Here is a 21,615-nt window from a genome sequence, read left to right as displayed (position 1 = left end):
ACGCATTTTACATGTGATTTCCCCTTAATTTCTACTCGAAACACTAAAACTGACCGTATTCGAAATTCCTGCCGGCAAATATTTTGAAACTTGGTCCAGAGGTGTAAAATGGTCCCAGGAACCATGTCCAATCATTGGTTTGGATGGAAATATTTTTTTTTATAATAACGGTCTCTGGGGGACCCGTGGCCGATTTTTGTGATCCATGACTATGATTTTTTTTCTGGCTCAGTAACTGATACGTTAGCAAGGAAAATATTTGTTCAGATTCGAAGGCATTGAAATACGTAAAAAAACTAATTTAAATACATCAAAGCAAATATATTGTTGAAAAGATTGCATTTACGATAAAAATTATAGTTTAAAAAAATCCTATTTGCGTTAGCAGGGAAATTTCACTTTCCCTGCTGTCTTCACATTTTTTTCCCTGCTGACGATGTGAAGTGAGCAGGGAAATTGGATTTCAATGACGCCATCTGGTGACCAATACGAGAACTATAATTTTCCCTGCTAACGTTTCCCTGCTCAAGTAACATTAGTGAGCAAATCTAGCTCAGTATCCCCTCACAAAGACTGGTAGTAAGTGATAAAAAGAGTGAAAAATATGAAGAAAGATAAGAAGAAAAATGAAAAGATAGTATGTCAATGCGGATGGATCGATGATTCCCTCACAAGGACATCAAAGGAACAGATGAAGTTAGAAACAGTAGAAAGAGCGATAGAAGAACATAAAATCAGGAATAAGAACGGATGGAGAGCAAAGTGGACTTTCTCATCACAAAGACATCAGTACAGATATGGATTTAAAATGGGTTGATCTCACCAAATTCCTTGATGGTGGCTTGCGTTTCTTCTAGAACCAGTCCCTCCGCATGACCCGAAATCATCATTATGATTTGCGCAACAAAGTGCTCCCTCGGCTAAATTCCGGCAATGACCACTTCCTTCGCAATCGAAAAATTCAGCGCTCCTTCACAGGATCCATCTCCATGATCAAGCAATGAAAGCTTGAGGTAATTGTCCATCTCTAATTCTGGTCCATCCATTGGGTTTCGTCCCTCGTAACTTCAGTCTTCCGGTTATACTCCAAAAATTACCAAATTTCATTTTCAACACAACCAAGCCAACGCAATTTCATATCTATGTCCAGGTTCTTTTAAAACAGGTCCATTTCAGATACATCACCAAACATTTTAGAAAACTTTTTTTAAATTACGAAAATCGATTTAAAAAAATATGACGGACCAAAGATTTTTCGCGACCGCATGCACCGATTACTATCATCCAGCATCACTCGAATTTTGAGCAAATAATATAGTAATTCCCCAGTGATTTGTGTGATTACGAGTAACTCAGAAATTCCGCCGTAGTTCATTTTTTTTTGCATAATTCTGGTAAATACTGAAAACTCTTTATGAGGGAAGTCAGGCAACACATTATGACAAAAACAAAACGCAAAACGAAAAAAAAATCTAATAAAATTGCAATATTCATCAGGTAATGGTGACAGATTTTGTGTCAACCAGGGATGTTAAAATATCAAAATATCAGCTCTCAGCTACTACAATTATCCCAGCTGAATATTTATGCCTCAAATACAAAGCCGCCACAAAACCAATTTCACAAAATTTTGGTTATTCGTCCAAATTAATCCTTGATTCACCAAAAGTGGGCCTATGACCAGTAAACAACACACCACAATATTCCTCAGTCGCAGTGGTATCAAGGCTCAACAAAAAAAAATGACCAGTAAACAGTTTCTTGCATGTGACTTAAGAGTGCCATTTACCGACTTGCAAAATCATTTTGAATTGTCTCTGAAAATGAGATTTTTTCTTCAATCGTTGAGATGCAACTGCTGGTAATTTTCCACACAACTGCCGGCAACGCTTTAGTCCGCTTTCCGAACAGTTGAACTTTTACCAACAAAACCTCTTTCAAACGCTCCACTTCGTTATTCCACGTGGACTCGTCATTCTAACAACTCTGATGTTCCGATCCGGATCCGGTTCTGTCTGATGATGAAACACGGTCTCGCCGGGTTACTTTTTGCTTTCCCATTCATGGCTCCAGTCCGGTTCTCCCACCCGGTTCAACTTTGCACAGAACTGTAATCAAGAAGCGATTGTGCAGCAGCGAGAGTTCTCGAGCTCAATCGCCGCAGGATGACGGTGTCGAGACCCATTCGCAAGCCGATTCCGGGGTCCACTCACCGTGGAACAAGCGTACGTACGTCATACGAATGGCCCGGTGATTGAATCCGTGTGCGATGGATGGTTGAGTGCAACACTGCAACTGGGCTTTTGATGCAACGGCTACGCCATGGCGATGAGTTTTGAACAGGAATGTTAATAACGAATCACTGGCCCAGGTAGGTAGAGGCAAGTTCAATATGCGATTTTGCATTAGGATGGCGCATCAAGATCAATAATGTATTTTTGTATGGCATTTTTTAAATATAAAATTAAAAAGAAAACCACAAATGGAGAAGTGGTTTATCCAAAATTATTGATAGCTGGAACTATTACGAACATCAAGAATTGATCCACTCTAAAATTCTCAAAGTTGTCCGGTTCACTGCACGGTCTTCCGGTCGTGCAAAGCTCAATCATGCAGCTCCGTGAGAGTGACGGATCATCTCTGCTAATACCTTACCGTGGCTGTGAATGTCTATGAATAGAACAGACAGACAGACGGACGGGTGGGCGGCAGAAGCAGCAGTATGTAATTAGAAACCTGCCAGAGAGATTGAAACGGTCGATGCAACAGGTAAACCAGCAAGCAGTTCGCCGGGAAATTTCATCTCACTTTGGATGCTTTGAGATGAAAGGATTGAGTAAAGTTTCCTTTTTCATTGGTAGGTTATTGAAACTCATCACTTTTCCAGTTATTTAGAATCGACCAAATTTAAGTAGAGAAGAGTTTGGAAAACTGAGTTTGATTTGTTTTATTATAACTTTGATGTTTTCTAAAACGTATATATTTTTCTTAACAGTCCTGTTCAGTATCAACAGGGAGCGGCCGTGGCTGACTGGTTACGGTGTTCGCTTTGTAAGCGAATGGTTCTGGGTTCGATGTCCATCTGCTCCCAACGAGAAAGTTTAGAACACATAAATTTGAAATAATGTATATGAACGAAAAATCAAAGTCGCTCGAGGCGGGGTTCGATCCTCCGTCCTTTGGATTGGTAAGCAAAAATGCTAACCACTAGGCCATGACGACTTAGTGAGTGTGGACTGGAATTAGGAATACTGTTACAGAGAGCGAGTTGTGGCGCTATAACCACGGCAAATAGTTTCCAGGGCATTCGTGGAAATACAATGTCCCATCCCAGAGGGTCATGGAGTACCAAACCTTCTTAGCATGGTGCTCCCAACGAATACAACCAAATCTCGGAGCGTATGGTGGTGTGTCCCCACGCTTCTTCCTCCCCTGTCGACTCAGAATTGTGTTGTTGTTCGAACACTTAGTGCTCAAACTCAACCCAATTACGAGTCATCTCTGCGATACGGCTTTACGCAGTAGGCCTGGCCGCTTTAACGCTTGTGATGTTTCAATGCATTTCAATGCAATGGCGCACTGCAAACGTTAATAAATGACAAGAAGAGTGCTAGGCGTCGTCTAACCTAAGGCACTAACGTGGCTCACGGATATATGAAAAAGACAAAAGTGTTTAATTTCGAACGCCTCGACCGGAATTTTTTAGCAATATGGCCCCAGAACATTACCTCAAATTTTGAGCGCATTTGGTTAAGGTTTAGTACTTCCACCATTGACCTGAAGTTAGTATGGAACTTCTAAAAATTCACTATGGGAAATTTTCGCTTTTAACCTCTTCTTAGAGAAAGCTTCCCAAAACCCAATCAAATTTTCCTATTCTCAGGTTTCTTATAGGTTTTGATCCGGGGAACAACTTTGTAGAACATCGCAAAGCGCTAGGAATTGATCCCGAAAAGATACAGGATATTTTTTGGAGTACGGAAACAAAATTCAACGTTCTCTAAAAATTTGTCTGTATCTTTCCGGGATTAATTCCTAGCGCTTTGCGATGTTCTACAAAGTTGTTCCCGGATCAAACCTATAAGAAACCTCTATTCTGAAAAAAATCATACGGCATAGGAAAACTTTCTCGAAGAAAAGTTAAAAAGTTGAAAATAAATAAATTAAATTTATTGAAATTTCTTTATAACTTCAGATTAAGAGTGGAACAACTAAACATTAACAAAATGCGCTCAAAATTTCAGGCTAGCTTCTGCGGTTATAATGCTACAAAATTTCGGTCGAGGCGTTCGAAATTGAACACTTTTGTCTTTTTCATATATCCGTGAGCCACGCTACTAAGGCACTCTCCAGGATCCCTTCGAAAGATTGGCTGCGCTAGGGTCTGATTAGATTAGAATTAGAATTAACAGTCCTGTTCAGTATCAACGAATATGCCGAAGACATCAAATCGATCAGAAAATCCCTGCTTAAGAAACAGATTGCAAAAAGGCCAACACGCAAAATTGTATGCAGACTGGTTTGGAAAACTGATTTTGTACAATAGTACAAAATTTTTATACAATTTCGAAAAAGAGCAATTCTGAATCAAAACTGGAAATGGATTTTACTTGTTTTTTTTTTAAACGTGAACAGAGTCCATGCCAACGGGAACCAGGAAGAAAACTGTTCAACTTTTATAGTGCATTGCACCATTGTGTCACGCATACAATTTTGGCAGCTGTTGATACAAAAATTGTACGTAAAAATTCGAAAATCTGTAACTTTTGAAGGAAATTTCTTATCAATTTGGTGTCTTGGGCAAAGTTGTAGGTTTTGATGGGGACTATTCAGACAAGATAGGTACCCGGGAAAAAATCTTGCCGTTTTTTATTTAACTTTTTTTTTCACAAAAACCCAATTATCAATAATAAGTAATTTTGATTTTTGAGATTGTTGATATGTTTTAGGGAACTAAAACCCGTAACTTTGAACTGTAGATAAGTATTGTTTATTATTTTGCCGAAGAGTTTTAGTTTTTTTTAACTTGGTTCTTTTTAGAAACATCTAATTCAGGGGTGCTCAAAGTTTTTGAAGGCCGGGCCGAATTTGAAGCTCAAATGAGCTTGCGGGCCAAATTTACAAAAAAAGGTTGTTAAAAAAATAAATTAAGTTATTTTAATGTAAAAGATTACATTTCCGTTATTTAAAAAAAATGTCTTTTCAAAATAATAGAAACCACAAAATAACGGGTTTCTATCGGTATTGTTGATTTTGTTGTTTCTGGTATTTGAAAAAAAAAAAAGTTCTTAGCTGAAAGTACTTGTGTTTTCAAAAGAAAAAGTTTTGTTTTTATATTTCGAAAATGGTGGTGACATTACATGTTGAACAATTCTTCTATAAGTTAACTGTGGCTAATGAAAAATCGTTGAGATCCAGAATTTCAACATTTCAATGAAAAAAAACTTTTAGAAAATGTTTTAAACTTCCGTATAGTTAACCTGCAATCATTATTTTCAAAAAAAGCGATATAACATTTATTTATTTCATCGAAAATTCACTAAAATTCAAATTATTTCTAATAAACCCAAACATGCTCAATTAATTTAAATGCAAAGGAATGCATATTCAATTTATTTCAGCTGAATGCACTTACATTTAATTTTTTTTAGCTTTTTGAAAATATATTTTTACTCCTGGGTTTTCGAGTCATTTTTTAATAATGGTGGAGGGGTGGGTTGATCGACGAAAACTTTGTAAAATGCTTGCTGCAAACTTGATCCTCCGATTTCCACATTTTATCTGCCTGAACCAGTTGATAGTCAATCAGATTTGTTATCTAACTGTAATTAGTTCGAATCCCTAAGGAAGTGCAATGTAAGTTTGAGGGTCAGTTCATAAAAGGGTCAGTATGACTTGCAAATTAATGAAGAAAACTGTTATTTTTGCAACTATTACAGAATTCTACCTGAGTCAAACTTGAACGTTTTTTTTTATTTCTAAAAAAAATTGATGAAAGTTTTGACGTTATTTACCAGTTTCACTCACATTGAAACGTGTGATGTTTTTTAATTATAAAATATTTTGAACAAATTATTTGTATCCTAAAGTGGGGTCAAAATATTGATAAAGTTTCTTCTTATTAACAAAAAAATAAAAAAGATCAGCATATAAAAGCTTAAAATAAACCATAATTTTGAAAGAGTACAAAATCACTTAACAAGTGGTCAACGGGCCATTTTACATGATCATTCAAAATGGGTCCGCGGGCCACAAAATATCCCCTCGCGGGCCACGTTTGGCGCGCGGGCCATACTTTGGGCACCCCTGTTATAAAATCTATCAAAAGCTGGTGGTACACTGACTAAAATTAACAAATAATGAAAGATTAGGACATTTAGGGACACTGAATTTAACATTTAAATATCTCGCACAGTCGCTGTGGTCACAAATTTTGTGGCGGTTCGAGTTACTTTGTTCGGGATATGATTTGGGCATAAACAGCGTTTCACTTTGCTCAGACTGAGTAGCCGATCAAACTCAAAATAATAACAACAGTCGATCTCTCATCAATTATATGAAAAAATGACCCTCTGGGTTAATGTAGATTCGAAAAGAACATTAAATTTCCCTTAAAATGACATGTTCCAGCTAAGTAATGGAAAATGGCAGACTGTTTTTAGTGTATTTTCGATGAAAAATATTTTTTCGGAATTTTGAGTACGCCATCAAATCGTATATCCCTTAGACACCAAATTTCCATTTCCAAAACATGTCATTTTTCACATGATCAAAAAGTGAAGAATCGAACTACCCCTCCGTCACGAGATATCGAAAAACAGACCTCGGATTCGTGATCAGGGACAAAAGTTACCCTTCAGGACAAAGTTTCACGCAAATCGAAGAGGGGTCGGGGCAACTGCTTTGTAAGAATTATTCTAAAATACAAAATTCTTTTGAAAAAATCCTTTGTTCAATCAGTCTTGAAATTTAATTTTAGCTATTGATGGATAAATTGAGAACAAAAGAAAGCTAACCAACAGCTAGACTGTATTGCCGAAAATAGCTCGTGTCTAAGCAAGCAAGAACCAGACTTACCTTGTAACGTGGCGGACAGGGATCCGTGCAAACATTTCACTATCAGTATGAGCACCATTGTAATTTGCATGTAAACAACCTCCATTGTTGGCCGCTTCTGCTTGCTGTTCAAGCTTCCCCGGCAGTTGATATTGACTTCTTCTTCCTGCTGTGTTAGTTTTGCTGTTTGGCGTCGACTTCAACCGAAAGCCCTCTTGTCCTACAACTCGTCGTCGAACAGTTCGATTGGCTTGGCCGTTCACCGTCCTGCACCGCCGTCGGAAGCTGGGAAAACAATTTATTCGATTCACTACTGATTGCCACGAAGCACCACGCCTGGAAGAGGTTTCCACTTAACCGTGCCCGAGGATGTTCTCCGACATGGTCACGAAAGCTAACTCCAACTGACTTAGCTTGGTTTCCCTTTCTTCTCCCTGGCCGCGAGTGTTACGCGGGCTGGCCAATCCGACTCTCCAACCCGTTTCGGCACATCACCACTCTAGCGTTTCTCATGGTTCGATTTTTATGTAAATCCGGCTTAAATAAACAACACTTTTCACTTTTGCAGAGCTCACACAGTTCTTCTCTTCTACGGCAGCGTATTACAAGGATTTTCAATCTATCTCCGTGGCAGCCATATTCCACCTTGCCATGCCACCTTGGGCCCAGGGTTTAATTCTTCTGCATTACGCGGAAATTCGCTTAGTCTACCAACACCGTCGTCGTGGGACCACCATCTGAAAATATCGAAGGAAAGGAAGCGTGTAGAAACGTAAGTTATGAATCAGAGTCGGATTTGGATTGAATGAAATTTTTGCGCGGTGTGTGTGTGTGTGTGTGTATGTGACAAGTTTTGTAGGGTTGATAGCATGGCGCGAATTTATCGGCACTTTGCTACGTTTCTATGAAGGAGTCGTGTCACGTTGGATACATTTCATAAAGGGGTTTATTCAATTGTGGGGAAGTTTGGCATTCAAATTTATGCGATACGGGGAATACAAATATGTGCAGTTGAACGTAACGGACTAAGGAAAGTGTACACTAGGGCGACAAGAAATTTTGAAAATTTATGAAAATCTCAAAAGATAAAGTCTGGCTCGAATCTCTAGGCAAATATAACTAACTGAGCCAATTTTAACCCATATCGGTCAAGGTTTTATAACAGAAAAGTAATGATCGTTGTTGATCAGGGCCGTTCAAGGTCACTCACGACAGACACGAACGACGAAACATTTTTGTAATAGTCTGTCTACGACTTTTCAGAACATTACTATTCTCATGTGCCAAAATTGTTTACATTTGTGTGACGCAAAAATGGCAGGATTTCTGTTTCGTAATTTGAGAATGACAAGAAGAGTAAATAACTGAAAAAATGCAAAATGGATTATGAGTTGTGTTTGTGTCATGTTTTCAAACCATACTGACTTTAATAAGAAATTTAAAATTCAAGAACCGAATATGGACTCAAAAAAGGATCTTTCATCTTTTAGAGCGAGGCATTTTAACTGAAATACAATGTTCACTAAATCCATACAACCAGTCAATTGCAACCTGAAGCATGAATGTTAAGCAAATTTTATTAGCTTTCAATTAAAAAGCTTGATAAGAACCATTCGAAGAATTTTTCAGATTTTGCTGTGTTTTTAGAAACTTATAATTAGTTTAGTAATATTTGTATTCGCTGTAATGACAAATTTACTGCTATTTTATTTAAAAGGTATGGTTTCAAAATAAATTGAAAGAATCATGATTTGTTTTATTAAAAATAAAATGAATGCATTGAAATCAACTTTTAAAAACTTTACAGATTTTTTCTGAGTCCTGTTTAATTTTAACGATATTTGATTATTTGGGTGGATTATTCCTGTTAAAGTTAAGAAAACGATTTTTTTTTGTTTTCATTTTGCATAATAGTTTTCATTTCGTTACAAACTATATTATTTTTTTACTTTTGATTTAAAATTAAAATTTTGAAAAACTTAAAAAAATGTTAATTTGCTAAATGTCACAAAAAAATTCAAATTATTTCACTCATATTTGCTGGACAAGATCGTTAAATCTTGCTTTGATATGAAGTTCAATAAAATGAAGCAAATCAGCGAAAACTTTTAAACTTTATATGTCAAAAAATTGAAAAAAGTAGTTCAATAAATCTAGAATAATATATAATGAAGCAAGAAAAGTAGTTTCTGTGATTAAAACATAAGATTTTCAGAGCTATTTAAACATTTTTCACGCTCCGCGAAATCTGCGTCGCTTAAATAAAAAAAAAATGTTGAAAAGTACAACTTTTCCTAACAAGAGCTGAAAAGTTCTACTTTACGTCATTTATTTAAGCACTGAAAGGTAGAACTTTTCAGCATTTGTTTGGAAAAGGGTTACCAAGGGGTTTCCAGCATCAAGGATTACTGACCAGTCTAAATGGAATTACCAGGATTACTGGCAATATGTCATGAATTACTTTGATTTCCCAGAATTACTTGGGATTTCCAGAAACCACGCAGAATTGCTCAAATTTATAAAAATAACTTGGAATTACTGCCTAGCTTCCAGCATATTGAGAATTGGATCGAATGACAGCTGTCAAATGCACAAAACCACGTGCTTGGCAATAGTACCGCCATCCCGGGAATTCCCGGCACAAAATTCTCGGGATTTTTATATGTTGTACGGGGAATTCCCGGAATTAAACAAAAATCTTAATTTGGCCTGGAAATTACATTAGTATTACAATTAAGAAGTTTAGACTTTTCTAAAATTTTACATAAATTGGTACCATTTCATTTGTTGTCATTTTTTTTAGACATCTTAAACCAATTTTTAAGCTGTTTTAGGCATGTCATATAGAAATAAATAAAAAAATAAATATTTATAAGATACTTATTTAATTTGAATTAGAAATGTGGTGCATTTAAAATTCAAAGCACAACAGAGAACAGCATTTGTTTAAGTTATCTAAAAACTGCTATCCTTGTTTAGATTGATATTAATAGTATTGAGCTAATTCTATAAATTTAAAGCATGAAAAACATAACAAATATAAAGAAAACATAGATTTGAGCTCCCTCCGTGTACGCACGAGAGCATGCAGCTAGTGCTCAGTGCTCCATCGTTTTTTCGATTTTTTTCGCCGTAGTTGATTGTGGTTACCCGCGAGTTTGCTTCTCCAGCATGCCAAAGGCCGGCCGTGGCCGTGGCAGTTCGAGTGCGGCCTCAAAAAACCCGCGAAGTTCGTCTACCGGCCGTGTGCAAAAAGGTAAACAAACCAACGCCGTGTCGACCGCCATCGCGCAGGGGAGCGTGAGCGCAGAAGGAATCGACAAAAAGTTACTACACCCTGGATATGTTCCAAGATCACCAGTGCGAACCCGTTCGGGTACCTCCGGTGCCACGACCAGTGGCACATCAACATCCGCCAACATTCCCATCAGGAACGAGTTCCAGATGCTGAGCGACGACGAAGAAAACAACAACAACACCGACGGTAGCAGCACTACCGATGACGACGACGACTACGATGGTCGTGCACGGAAAAAAGTGCCGACGCCAAAAAGAATAATTCTCCAACGGAACGAAGACCACCTCAATTTTTGTTTTGGACACGTTGGCGGACGATGTTGACGAGTTGCTGGAAGGCCTCGGATATTGTCTGAAAATCGGTAAGTCGGCAGTGCAAGTGATCACACTGAATAAAAAGAGCTTCGACCTGGTGTTTGAAGAATTGAAGCGTAGCAACTTCAACTTCTACACATTCAACCCCGAGAAGCCCCTGTTAAGGTAGTCTTACAGGGTTATCAAGACCGTCCTATCTCCGACCTGAAGGGTCACCTTTCGGACGCCGGAATAAAACCGCGGGAGATTAAAGTGCTCTCGCGCAAGACAACGGTAACAGGTACACACACACTGTACCTGTTGTACTTCGACCGCGGCACCGTCAAGATCCAAGACCTGCGGCGGACTAAGACGTTGGACGGTTTTTGGGTAAACTGGCGGTTTTACGATTCTATGACAATTTCCGGAATTCCATTTCCCGGAATGGACGTGTTCCGGAATGGACATTATCCGGAATGGACGTTTTCCGGAAAGGACGATATCCGGAATGGACATTATCCGGAATGGACGCTATCCGGAATGAAATTTCCCGGAATGGACGTTACCCGGAATGGACATTTCCCGGAAATTTAGTTTTTTTATATTACCTGATATGAGAATAAATGGAATCTTGCCTACTCGCTTACTTGTGGTTAAGAATTATTTAGTTTGTACCCCGTTTGTTTCACCTAGTCACATTGAAGGAACTCGATATTTTGAAAACAATATGAATATAAATACATGAATGATAAAAAGAAAGTGAAATGATCGGACATGAACAATAGAAGCAAGCGTTGACTATTGAAACAATACTTAATCAACCACCACGAGATGTAACAATGTAGATCGATAGATATTTGACAAACACTAGATGTTTTTAACATTCTTTCAATGTGTTGTTATGTTAATCAGTTTACTTTTGTGACTAAATTCTACCAAATTTTATTATAAAGCAGAATGTTTATTTTCAAAGAAGGGAAAATCTCTAGAAAATAAACAACTTTTCAGAAAATCAATGTATAATATGCACTTCCTTGAGGTTTTTCATTCTTTTGAGATACACTTAACCTTTTTATTTTCTAGAGGTTTTCCCTTCTTTGAAAATAATCATCTTGCTTTATAGTAAAATTTGGTAGAATTTAGTCACAATAGTTAACTGATTAACACAAGAAGGGAAATCTCTTACGCGAAATCCCATCACATTGATAAAAGTTCGTGTATTTTTAAAGAAGGGAAAACCTCAAGAAAATACACATTATACATTGATTTTCTTAAAAGCTTTTCATTTTCTAGAGGTTTTCCCAAGGTTGTCCCTTCTTTGAAAATAAAAATTCTTTTTTATAGTAAATAAAAATAAAATAAATTGTTCGCTCTACAGCATTGCCTTGACGTTCTCGATTGCGAGAGTCCTACTCGAAACTAGGTGTCCGAAGGCTTGATTCTTGAGGCAATTGCAAACCTCGTTTTACACCTGAGCTTCCATCCACCCGGGATTCAGAACTGACGACTTTTGGATTGTGAGTTCAACTGCCTACCAGCGACTCCACCGAGACAGGACCCAAGGAGACGACTCCTACACCTGGACTGAGCTATCGATCTAACCTCTAGGTTAGACCGGGGCAAACATTGACTTCCCCGTCCGAAGGCATGATCAAACAAATCTCGTCTCGAAAAATGCCACCACCGGGACCGTCTAGAATCGAACCCAGGCCGACTGGGTGAGAGGCAACTTCGATTACCCCTACACCACGGTTCTCAGACTCTGATTTATAGTGCAGAAGCCTTTAATGAAAACTAGGTAAAATTTAGTTGAATTAACAAGACAAGGGAAAATTCTTATATAAAATCCCATTACTTTGATGAAAGATCGCGTAATTTTAAAGAAGGGAAAACCTCAAAAAAGTACACATTATACATTGAATTTCTGAAAAGCTTTTTATTTTCTTGAGGTTTGCCCTTCTTTGAATACCTACTAAAAATTGGTAGAATTTATTCACAAAAGTCAACTGACTAACAAAAGAAGAGAAAATTCTTAAGTAACAACACATTGAAAGAATGTTAAAAACATCTAGTGTTTGTCTAATATCTATCGATCTACATTGTTACATCTCGTGGTGGTTGATAAAGTATTGTTTCAATAGTCAACGCTAGCATCTAATGTTAGTGTCCGAAAATTTTACTTTCTTTTTATCATTCATGTTGTCAAAATATTGAGTTCCTTCAATGTGACTAGGTCAAACCAACGGGGTACAAACTAAATAATTCTTAACCACAAGTAAGCGAGTAGGCAAGATTCCATTCATTCTCATATCAGGTAATATAAAAAAACTAAATTTCCGGGAAATGTCCATTCCGGGAAACGTCCATTCCGGGAAATTTCATTCCGGATAACGTCCATTCCGGATAATGTCCATTCCGTATAACGGCCATTCCGGAAATCGTCCATTCCGGATAATGTCCATTCCGGAAAACGTCCATTCCGGGAAATGGAATTCCGGAAATTGTCATAGAATCCGGTTTTACACCAAGAACCCGACGGACGTAGCGCAATGCCACCGTTGCCAGAAATTCGGCCACGGTTCGCGGAACTGCAACCTCCGGCCCCGCTGCGTGAAGTGCGGTGAGTCACACCTCTCGGAGGCGTGCGCACTGCCACGAAAGGCGGACTTGGGGGACAAGGCAGAACAAACCAAGCCGCGCGTAAAGTGCGCCAACTGTGACGGCAACCATACCGGCAATTACCGCGGATGCGTCGCGCGCAAGGCCTACCTCGAGGAGCAGGAAAAGAGGAAGAAGAAAGCGTCCCACCCTCCTCAGCGAAGTACGAGCGCAGCCGTTCCTGCAGCTGGACAGCTTACGGTTCCTGTGGAAAACTCAGCGTTCCCTCCTGGTTGGGGGCGTTCGTTCGCCAGCGTGGTCGCTGCCGGTAGCGGCAGTACGGCCCAGCAAGAAGTCACCGGGGAAGATCTCTTTACCCTGCCGGAGTTCTTTGCTCTCGCGGGGGAGATGATGACGCGGTTTCGGAGCTGCCGGAACAAGGCAGAACAATTCCTGGCCCTTGGGGAACTGATGATCAAACACATCTACAAAGGATAAATTACCTGTGATCTAGATATAAGCTTTCTCTTCCTCTATCCCCTTTCCTTTGCAATTTCTGTAAGTTTTTTTAATAGTTTTTTCTTACTCTTGCTAGTGCCTTAGTTAAAGAAATAATTGTTCCTAAATGGATTATGATGCAACACACAGCTGTAAGGAACTCCAAAACTCTGTTATGCACTTCAAAATAACTCATTGTATCTTGATTATTCACCAATAAAACCGAATTGAATTGAATTGAAAACATAGATTTTATGACTTTTTTAAAAACTAAAAACATTCCGGGAATAAATAAATATTTTTCCCGTTTTCTGGGATACTCAAAACCTGGGAAAATTAGACGTCCTGCTTGGAAATCATCGAACAATTGGGTAAATATCAACATCATTTTGAAAACTGATTTTGGCGTTTGAGTGCATTTAAAATTCAAAGCACAACAAAGAACAAATTTTTTTTTTTAACTATCTAGAAGTGCTATCCTTGTTTAGATTGATTTTAATGGTATTGAGCTAATAGTTTGATTTTAAAAACATGACGAATATAAAGAAAACATAGTTTTTATGACGTTTTCAAAAATTTTCCGGGATAAAAGATATATTTTTTCCGTTTTCTATAAACCCGGGAAAATTGGACGCCCTACTTGGAAATCATCGAATAATGTGGTAAACATCAACATCAGTTTGACAACTGATTTTGACGTTTGAGTGTTTTTATCCGAATACATTTGAATTAGAGAGCATCCAAATTTGCGGACATTCCGAATCCGCTCTTTACTTCTTACAACCATAAAAGCATCAAGGAAAAGCAAAACGCATTCTGCCGATTAACCTTTAAAGAATTACTAGTAGTTACTTGAATTAATGGGAAATTCACGAATTACTGAGTAACTATGGAATTACTCGAATTACTACGGAATTACTAGGTAATTCCAGAATTACAGGAATTGCTGCAGAGTTGCGGAGTAATTCTGGAATTACTGAATTACTTACTCAAAATCCGAATGATACCTTACTAGCTGAACCTTGGTTTCTTACATGAAAATTAATAGGCAATATATAGAATCATAAAGGTTTATCGAAATTATCTTTTAACAGTTATTTTTATTATTTTATTATTTTCTGAAGTATTTTTTCACAAACAAGAATCATGGAATTACCAGGATTACTGGAATTATTAGGAATTACCAGGATTACTCTGGAATTACTCAGTAAATCCGGAATTACAGAATTACTTGCTCAAATTCCAAGTAATTCCGGATTAGTGACCAGTCTGACACGATGCTGGAAACCCCTTGAGGGTTACTATTTGTTTCTGTTATTTTTGGTAGAGAAAATTAGGCTGTTTCGTCGTTCGAGAATGACAGGAAAAGTAAGTAGTTTCACGACGGAATTGGCAATTTTTTTTTTTGCAATTCCGCTGTAAAACTGTCAACTTTTCCTGTCCTTCTGGAGAAACGAAACGGCCTACTTTTTCCTCCCAAAAATATCACAATGGAAAATTAATACTTTTCAATAGCAGTGCTGAAAAATTCTACATTCAATTAATTCAAAATGCGTTTTTCGGCATTGTAAAAAATAGTGTAAGCAACTTGTTCAATAACTAATATTTCGAAAAATTCAGAAAATTTCACAAATGTTTTATTTTTAAGCATTGAAAATATGACCATTAGATTCTGAAATTTGATATGAGAAATAAAACGCTGTTTTGATAAGACATTTAAGCTCCAATTAGTTTGTTTCCTTTATTCGCTTTATTTCGGCAATTAGGGGTCTAATCTTCAATGTCTCTTAAGCAATATAGTTTTTTTTGGTAAAATAAAAATGTCTAACCTACAAATGTTCTCAAAATAATACTTCATATACTCATAGCTCATAACTCGTTAAGGTTGTCAGATCATTAGTCGTTTCGATTCGTTGGTCTTTTGATTACGCATCCAACGATAGATCGCTTGATTGATCCGGACACCTTTTCCATCGAAATGTCTGAGATTCGGCCTCTATAAAGTGTTTAAAAACACTTAAGTGCTCATAACTTTTGATAGGGTTATCAGATCTTCGATGTTTTAGGCAAGTCTTTTAAATACCTTTCTAAAAATATATAACATGACGGGTTTTCTTACAAAAACCATCCTTTTCTCAATCTTTTGAACAAAAGAAAAAATCTTTTTTTAGCATAAGTTTTGAAATACTTTTCTGAACCTCTATATATATTAATACCTAATCTCCAAGCTCGAAAAAAAGGGGAACTTGTATGGAAATTTCCCCTTATTCTCAAGCTTGGGAGTTTAGGTATTAACAAGGGTCTTACGGGACCCCAAGATAGGTAGACCCCAAAACGGTCCAAATCGGTTCAGCCAGTCCGGAGAAACTCGAATGCATTTTTTGGGTGCACGGTCACACATCCAGACACACGCACAGACACTTGTTCAGAATTTAGTTTTGAGTCGATAGGTATACGTGAAGGTGGGTCTACGAGGTCGAATTAAGAAGTTCATTTTTTTGAAAAAATCCGATTAAAATTTAAATTTTGCCTATCATAACACATTTTTTTTTAATCTTTACTAGGCGGCAACATTTTTGTCCATACATTTCTATGACTTAAAATTTGCCTTTTCCCCCTAAAACATATACAAAAAATTGTATGGAGTCTTGTATGAGTGAACAAATGAAACAAAATGGAAACTTTGGTCATAGGAAAACCCTTAACAAAGTTTGAGCCATGCGTGAAATCGGCTGATTTCGTAAAGAATTGTTCATTTATTTTTTAAATTCATATTCATAAATCAGCTTTTTTACAAAATTATTAGTAAGGGAACAGCATCTAGCTTCATCGAGCCTCTTTGACGTTCAATTGCAGCTCATTTATCACTGAAATCGAGTGATAAATAGATCAATAGGAAGTGAGCAAGCAAGTTTCTGACAACAGTTCAACAAAATATGTTCTTTGAATTCAGTCCAGCCTTGATTACCAGAAGTTTCGATTATCCGAAGTTCGATTATCTGGGACTTCGGATAGTCGAAGAAGACTTAAACAAAATCTCATGTTTTTTTTTTAAATTTTCTTCTTTTAACTTCAAATTTGAGTTCTGCGACCCCATTTTAGTCAAATTTGAATGGTTGATTGCTAGTTAAATTGAAAATGTATTTTTACAATATTTCACATCGCCATTTATCCGAAGTAAAATTTTGCCTAGGACTTCGGATAATCGAGTCTGGTCTGTATTTGAATTTGGTCCCGATCATTTTATTCAACCCTTGTATATATTTTGGCATCAAATGAACTAAACTTATTCAATGGTTTAGTAATACTATACATTTAAAAACTACGCTTCGCACAACGGCAGTTCGCCGAATAGGACCTAATCCAAATAAACTTTCACACCTAATGTTCGCTCAGCTTAAAATGGCAATGACTAATTGCTTCTGGAAGATTAAAACTAATTACAATATTTCCTTTTACGTTGCATCCAAAGTAATTTATCGCTCCAGAAAACAGACTCAGCCACAAAACCACAAATAGAGAATAAGAGAATGGTCCGTCGAGAGGGGGAAGCAGGAAATCAGATTATACCATAAAATCACCACCTTTTTCTAGCGAGTGAAAATAACAAAGTTTGAATTAAAAAGCTCCTGGCGGAAGATCCGTCCCACTCATTTTGGCTGACGTTGTTCCGCCAGGCAAGGCCAGGAGGGTGGAAACGACACTTTAATACTCTCGCCCTTTTCCCCACCCTATGGTTTGGAACGGGTTGGTTAAGGAAGCAAGAGGGAAGATTAGTCAACTGAACTGTGAAAGTTGCAGGCGCAGGCCAACCAACTCGAAAGCTCACATGGAACCAGGAAAGGGGGTGGAAAATGCACTGCTGCTGGTGCCGCTCGGATTGCACCCGGTCTGCTGGAAATGGCAGATACAGCTAGAGACAGTCGGCAAAAACTTTTCCTTCTAATACCACCAGTAAATTCTAACAAATTCACATTGATCCCGGATTCTTGGCGCTATAGCGAGGATGTGAGGACGGTGAATGGTGAGGGGTAGGTTTGAAATTACGATCGTTTGAATTAATTCCAAAATTCAATAAAAAAAACTAGATAACAAATGATCATTATTTTTTTGCAAAAAAATGGTAAAAACTGGTTTCCGTAGTGCCGAAAGAGATTTCAATTATCCGATGTTCGATCATCCAAAACGCTTCGCCTTGAGACAACTACCCTTTACGTAATTCTCAACCGACCCCCAACAGAGAAACCTCCAGCCGCATTGTGGCTCCAGTTCGGAGTAGCAACTCAGCGACGATGAGCTCCAACCCACCAGAGCCCCTCGAAGACCACGGAACAAGCTGCAGCTGCGATTTTAAAAAGCAAAACGATGTATCGAAACTTGGCTGGGCTGCTCCCCGCCAGCACACGGAAAAGTTTCCCGCCCGAGAATGAACTGCGAATGGATCCGCTCGAAAACTCAGCCCGGGCACTTTTGTCGACGGTGCGGCAGTGTGGATAGCCGGCTTTGTCCCGGAACTTTTACCGCACTATCAATTTCCACGCGCGGATCCGTGGTGTCGTTGGTCACCGCGTCAACCCGGTGGTCACTGTGGCCACTTCACTTTTTATCCCCCGGGTGGAGACCGTCGCTGTTGGCTCGATTGTCGCCCTGATTGTTGTCAGTTAATGGTCCGCCCCAAAATGGAAGGGGCTCCGGGCACAATGCACCCACGCCTGTGACGAGAAGTGACACTTTTGGCGTTTGGCGTACGATACGCACCCGGAGTCACGTTGAGTCACGTGTTATCTGGAGCTCGATGGGAGTGCGACGATGGACAGTTGGAGATAAGAAGAGGGAAATTGATTAAAACGGATATTCATCGCCTTTTGGAGAGAAAAGTGAATTCGAGATGAAAGAAACGCCGTTTCAAGATCAGTGGTTTGATTGACAGATTCAATTTGAATGTCCTTTTTCATCTTTGAAAGTGGAAATAGAAGATTGTTCAATTACGATGTTCAATTCGAATGGTAATTAAAATGATAGATTTTCTTGAGTTGTGCTGACAAATGTCAAATGTTAGAGTTTCCAATTTGGGGAAAACGGAGTACTATACACCTGCTGAGGGAACACTGTCATTTCTCAGCCATAACCACATTTCTCTGAAAGAGTTTCGATATTTACTTAAAGTATTCTTATTCTATGTCATCGACGTAATCCGTCTCAAACGAAACTCCAAAAATCAATTTCCTAAAAAAAATATACTTCAATAATGCAATCTTGCGTGGTAGAGCATCCAATTTACGGAGTAAAAAAATTCTTGGATTTTTTCCGAAAAAATGCTGGTAATTCCTGTAAAGTTTCAAGTTCATTGGAAAATGCTCTGAGCCTTTTTCTAATAAAAATGATGAATGAAAAATAAACGGATTCAAAAAATAAACCTCTATCGCCCATGGTGCCTCCAGAGCTCCAAAACTTTTTCATTATTCATAAATTATTTTTATTAGGTCCTTTTAGGTACTGCGACCAGGTTAGGACTGAGGATCGGTTTAAAAACAAATATTTAAAAATAACAAAAATAACTCCTTATAATCCGTACTTGGAGATCAAGTAACTGACGATCGTTACTTGGTCCAAGCGGGTTTTGCAGGACTTGAACCTGCCGATGAGCTCCAAAACTTTATACTCATTTTGCCTTCCTCACCTCAGGTAAGGCTATAATCCTGCTCGGAAAATGAACTTCTTTCAGAAACGTCGTAGACTCACCTTCATGTATACCTATCGACTCAGAATCTAAAACTGAACAAATGTCTGTGTGTATATGTGTGTGTATGTGCGTGACCAAAATTCTTACTCAGTTTTCTCGGCACCGGCTGAACCGATTTAGGTAAAACCGGTCGCATTAGACTCGGTTTAGGGTCCCATACGTCGCTGTTGAATTGTTTGAAGTTTCGATAAGTAGTTCAAAAGTTATGTATAAAATGTGTTTTCGCAAATATCCGGATCTCACTTAAATGAATGTAAACTAGGTCCGGATCTATCAACCGACCCATTGTTGATTAGTAGGCTTAGTGATTTTTCACGCTTCAAAATTGCAAATTTCACGCAAATTTCGCGGAACGTAAAAAATGTAACTCTGAATATCTTATGTTTAAATCACAAAAACTACTTGTTATGCTTCATTATATATTATTCTTCAATAAACTAAAAAAAACTTCACTTAATTTGAACGTGAAACAAAAACAAAAATCTCCTAATTTTCAAAAAAGTTTCCACCTGATTTATGGATGAGCTCTTTATATTTTTTGAAACAAAATGTAGGGTAGGTTTCATCCATAAAGTACGTCACGCAAAAATCCGGCAAAATTTATCCCCCCCCCTCCCCCCCTTTGCCACGCTTTCCCTATACACAGAAAAAAATATGCAAAATTACACAGCACGTAATTGCTGTTTCTTATGTAAACTCACTCAATGTAATGTTGAAATATGATGTAATGAGCAAAAAGTAATGGAAAATACTCCGATGTAAACCTAAATCTAATGTAAATCATGAAGCTAATGGAAACGTTGAGCATGGAAACTCAAATCTGATGAATTTCTACCCGCGTTCGGCTTCCTGTAAATTCCTATTTAATGTAAATCATATATCCAATGTATTTCTGCCAAACGTTGACTTCAAAACTACCCGAACTAAAAAAAGTTATGTTTGGTTCTCTTTCTATCGCTCTAATACTTCGCTGGCCCACTGCCTGTGCCTCGACCTGAACAAGTTGATGCTTTAGCCGCTCGTTTATAAAATGCGAAGATGGCTCAGTCGGCAGCGGGTAGCAGCAGTAACACCGAACATCCTACCCGTCGTCCGTTCGATTCCAGTGCAGCGTTATTCCACTTGGCCGTCGACAAGAAAGCGTCCCCTACCTGTGAAACAACTTTTTAAAATCCGAATTTCCTTTTGCTGCCCGCTTCAATCATTTTAAAATAGAACATAGGCCACACCCTTTTCCTACTGCAATCCAAGTCAAGCTTCTCATTCCCATTGGCCAATCAGAATTAGTTGATATGAACTAATGTAAATTCCAAAACAAATGTAAATTTTCAAAACTAATGTGAATTTCCAATGAATCTAATGTAAATTTCCAATGGACCTAATGGAAATATACATCATTTATCATGATACCTTTTGGTACATGATAAATAATGTAAATTTACAGAAATATTTTTTTCTGTGTACTTATAACACGCAATGTCACACTTTCTCAGACCACCCCTCCCCCCTAGAGCGTGACATACTTTATGGATGACGCCGTATGCGTTTTCTCATTTACTGAATTGCTTCTTTATTAAATATTCGACTAGTAAAGATAAAAAGTTTTCGCTGATTTGCATTTTATTAAATTTCATATCAAAGCAAGATTCAACAATCTTGTTCAGCCAAAATGTGTAAAATTATATGAATTTTCTATGACAGTTAACCCATTTAAAATATTTTTTTTTAGTTTTCATCTCACTTATCAAAAACTTAATTTAAAATCAACTGGCAAAATAATATAATTTGTTACGAAATCGAAATTTTAAATTCAAAATGAGAATAGAAATCAAAAAAAGAGTTTGTTTTATCTTTCACGAGAATTATCAACCTGAATGATTATATAAAATATTGTTATATAAATATTGTTAAAATTAAACAGGACTCAGAAAAAAATCTGAAATGTTTATAAAAAGTAATTTGAAAAATTAAAAAAAAAACTATTCATTTTATTTTGAATAAAACTAAGCCGGATTATTTGCATTTCTACTGAAAAAATACCTTTCAAATAAAATAGTAGCAAAATAAGTACTTCAACGAATAAAAAAAATTGCTTAATGTTACTTAATATTACTAAATTTAGTTAGTTT

The 21,615-nt window shown here is 37.6% G+C and overlaps 1 protein-coding gene across 1 annotated transcript in view; it reads right to left on the bottom strand.

Annotated features, from left to right (window-relative positions):
* Positions 1-21,615, bottom strand: part of LOC6050902 (lachesin) — a 191,470-nt gene that overhangs the window by 119,619 nt on the left and 50,236 nt on the right. The window contains exon 2 of the mRNA XM_038261870.1: positions 7,078-7,793. Within this exon, the coding sequence (XP_038117798.1) occupies positions 7,078-7,162 (85 nt within the window). The 5' untranslated portion in view covers positions 7,163-7,793. The remainder of the gene's footprint in view (positions 1-7,077; positions 7,794-21,615) is intronic.

The sequence above is a fragment of the Culex quinquefasciatus genome, chromosome 3 (assembly GCF_015732765.1).
Source record: "Culex quinquefasciatus strain JHB chromosome 3, VPISU_Cqui_1.0_pri_paternal, whole genome shotgun sequence".
NCBI lineage: Eukaryota > Metazoa > Arthropoda > Insecta > Diptera > Culicidae > Culex > Culex quinquefasciatus.
The sequence above is the reverse complement of the archived record's forward strand: the minus strand, read 5'-3'. Positions and strand labels throughout refer to the sequence as shown.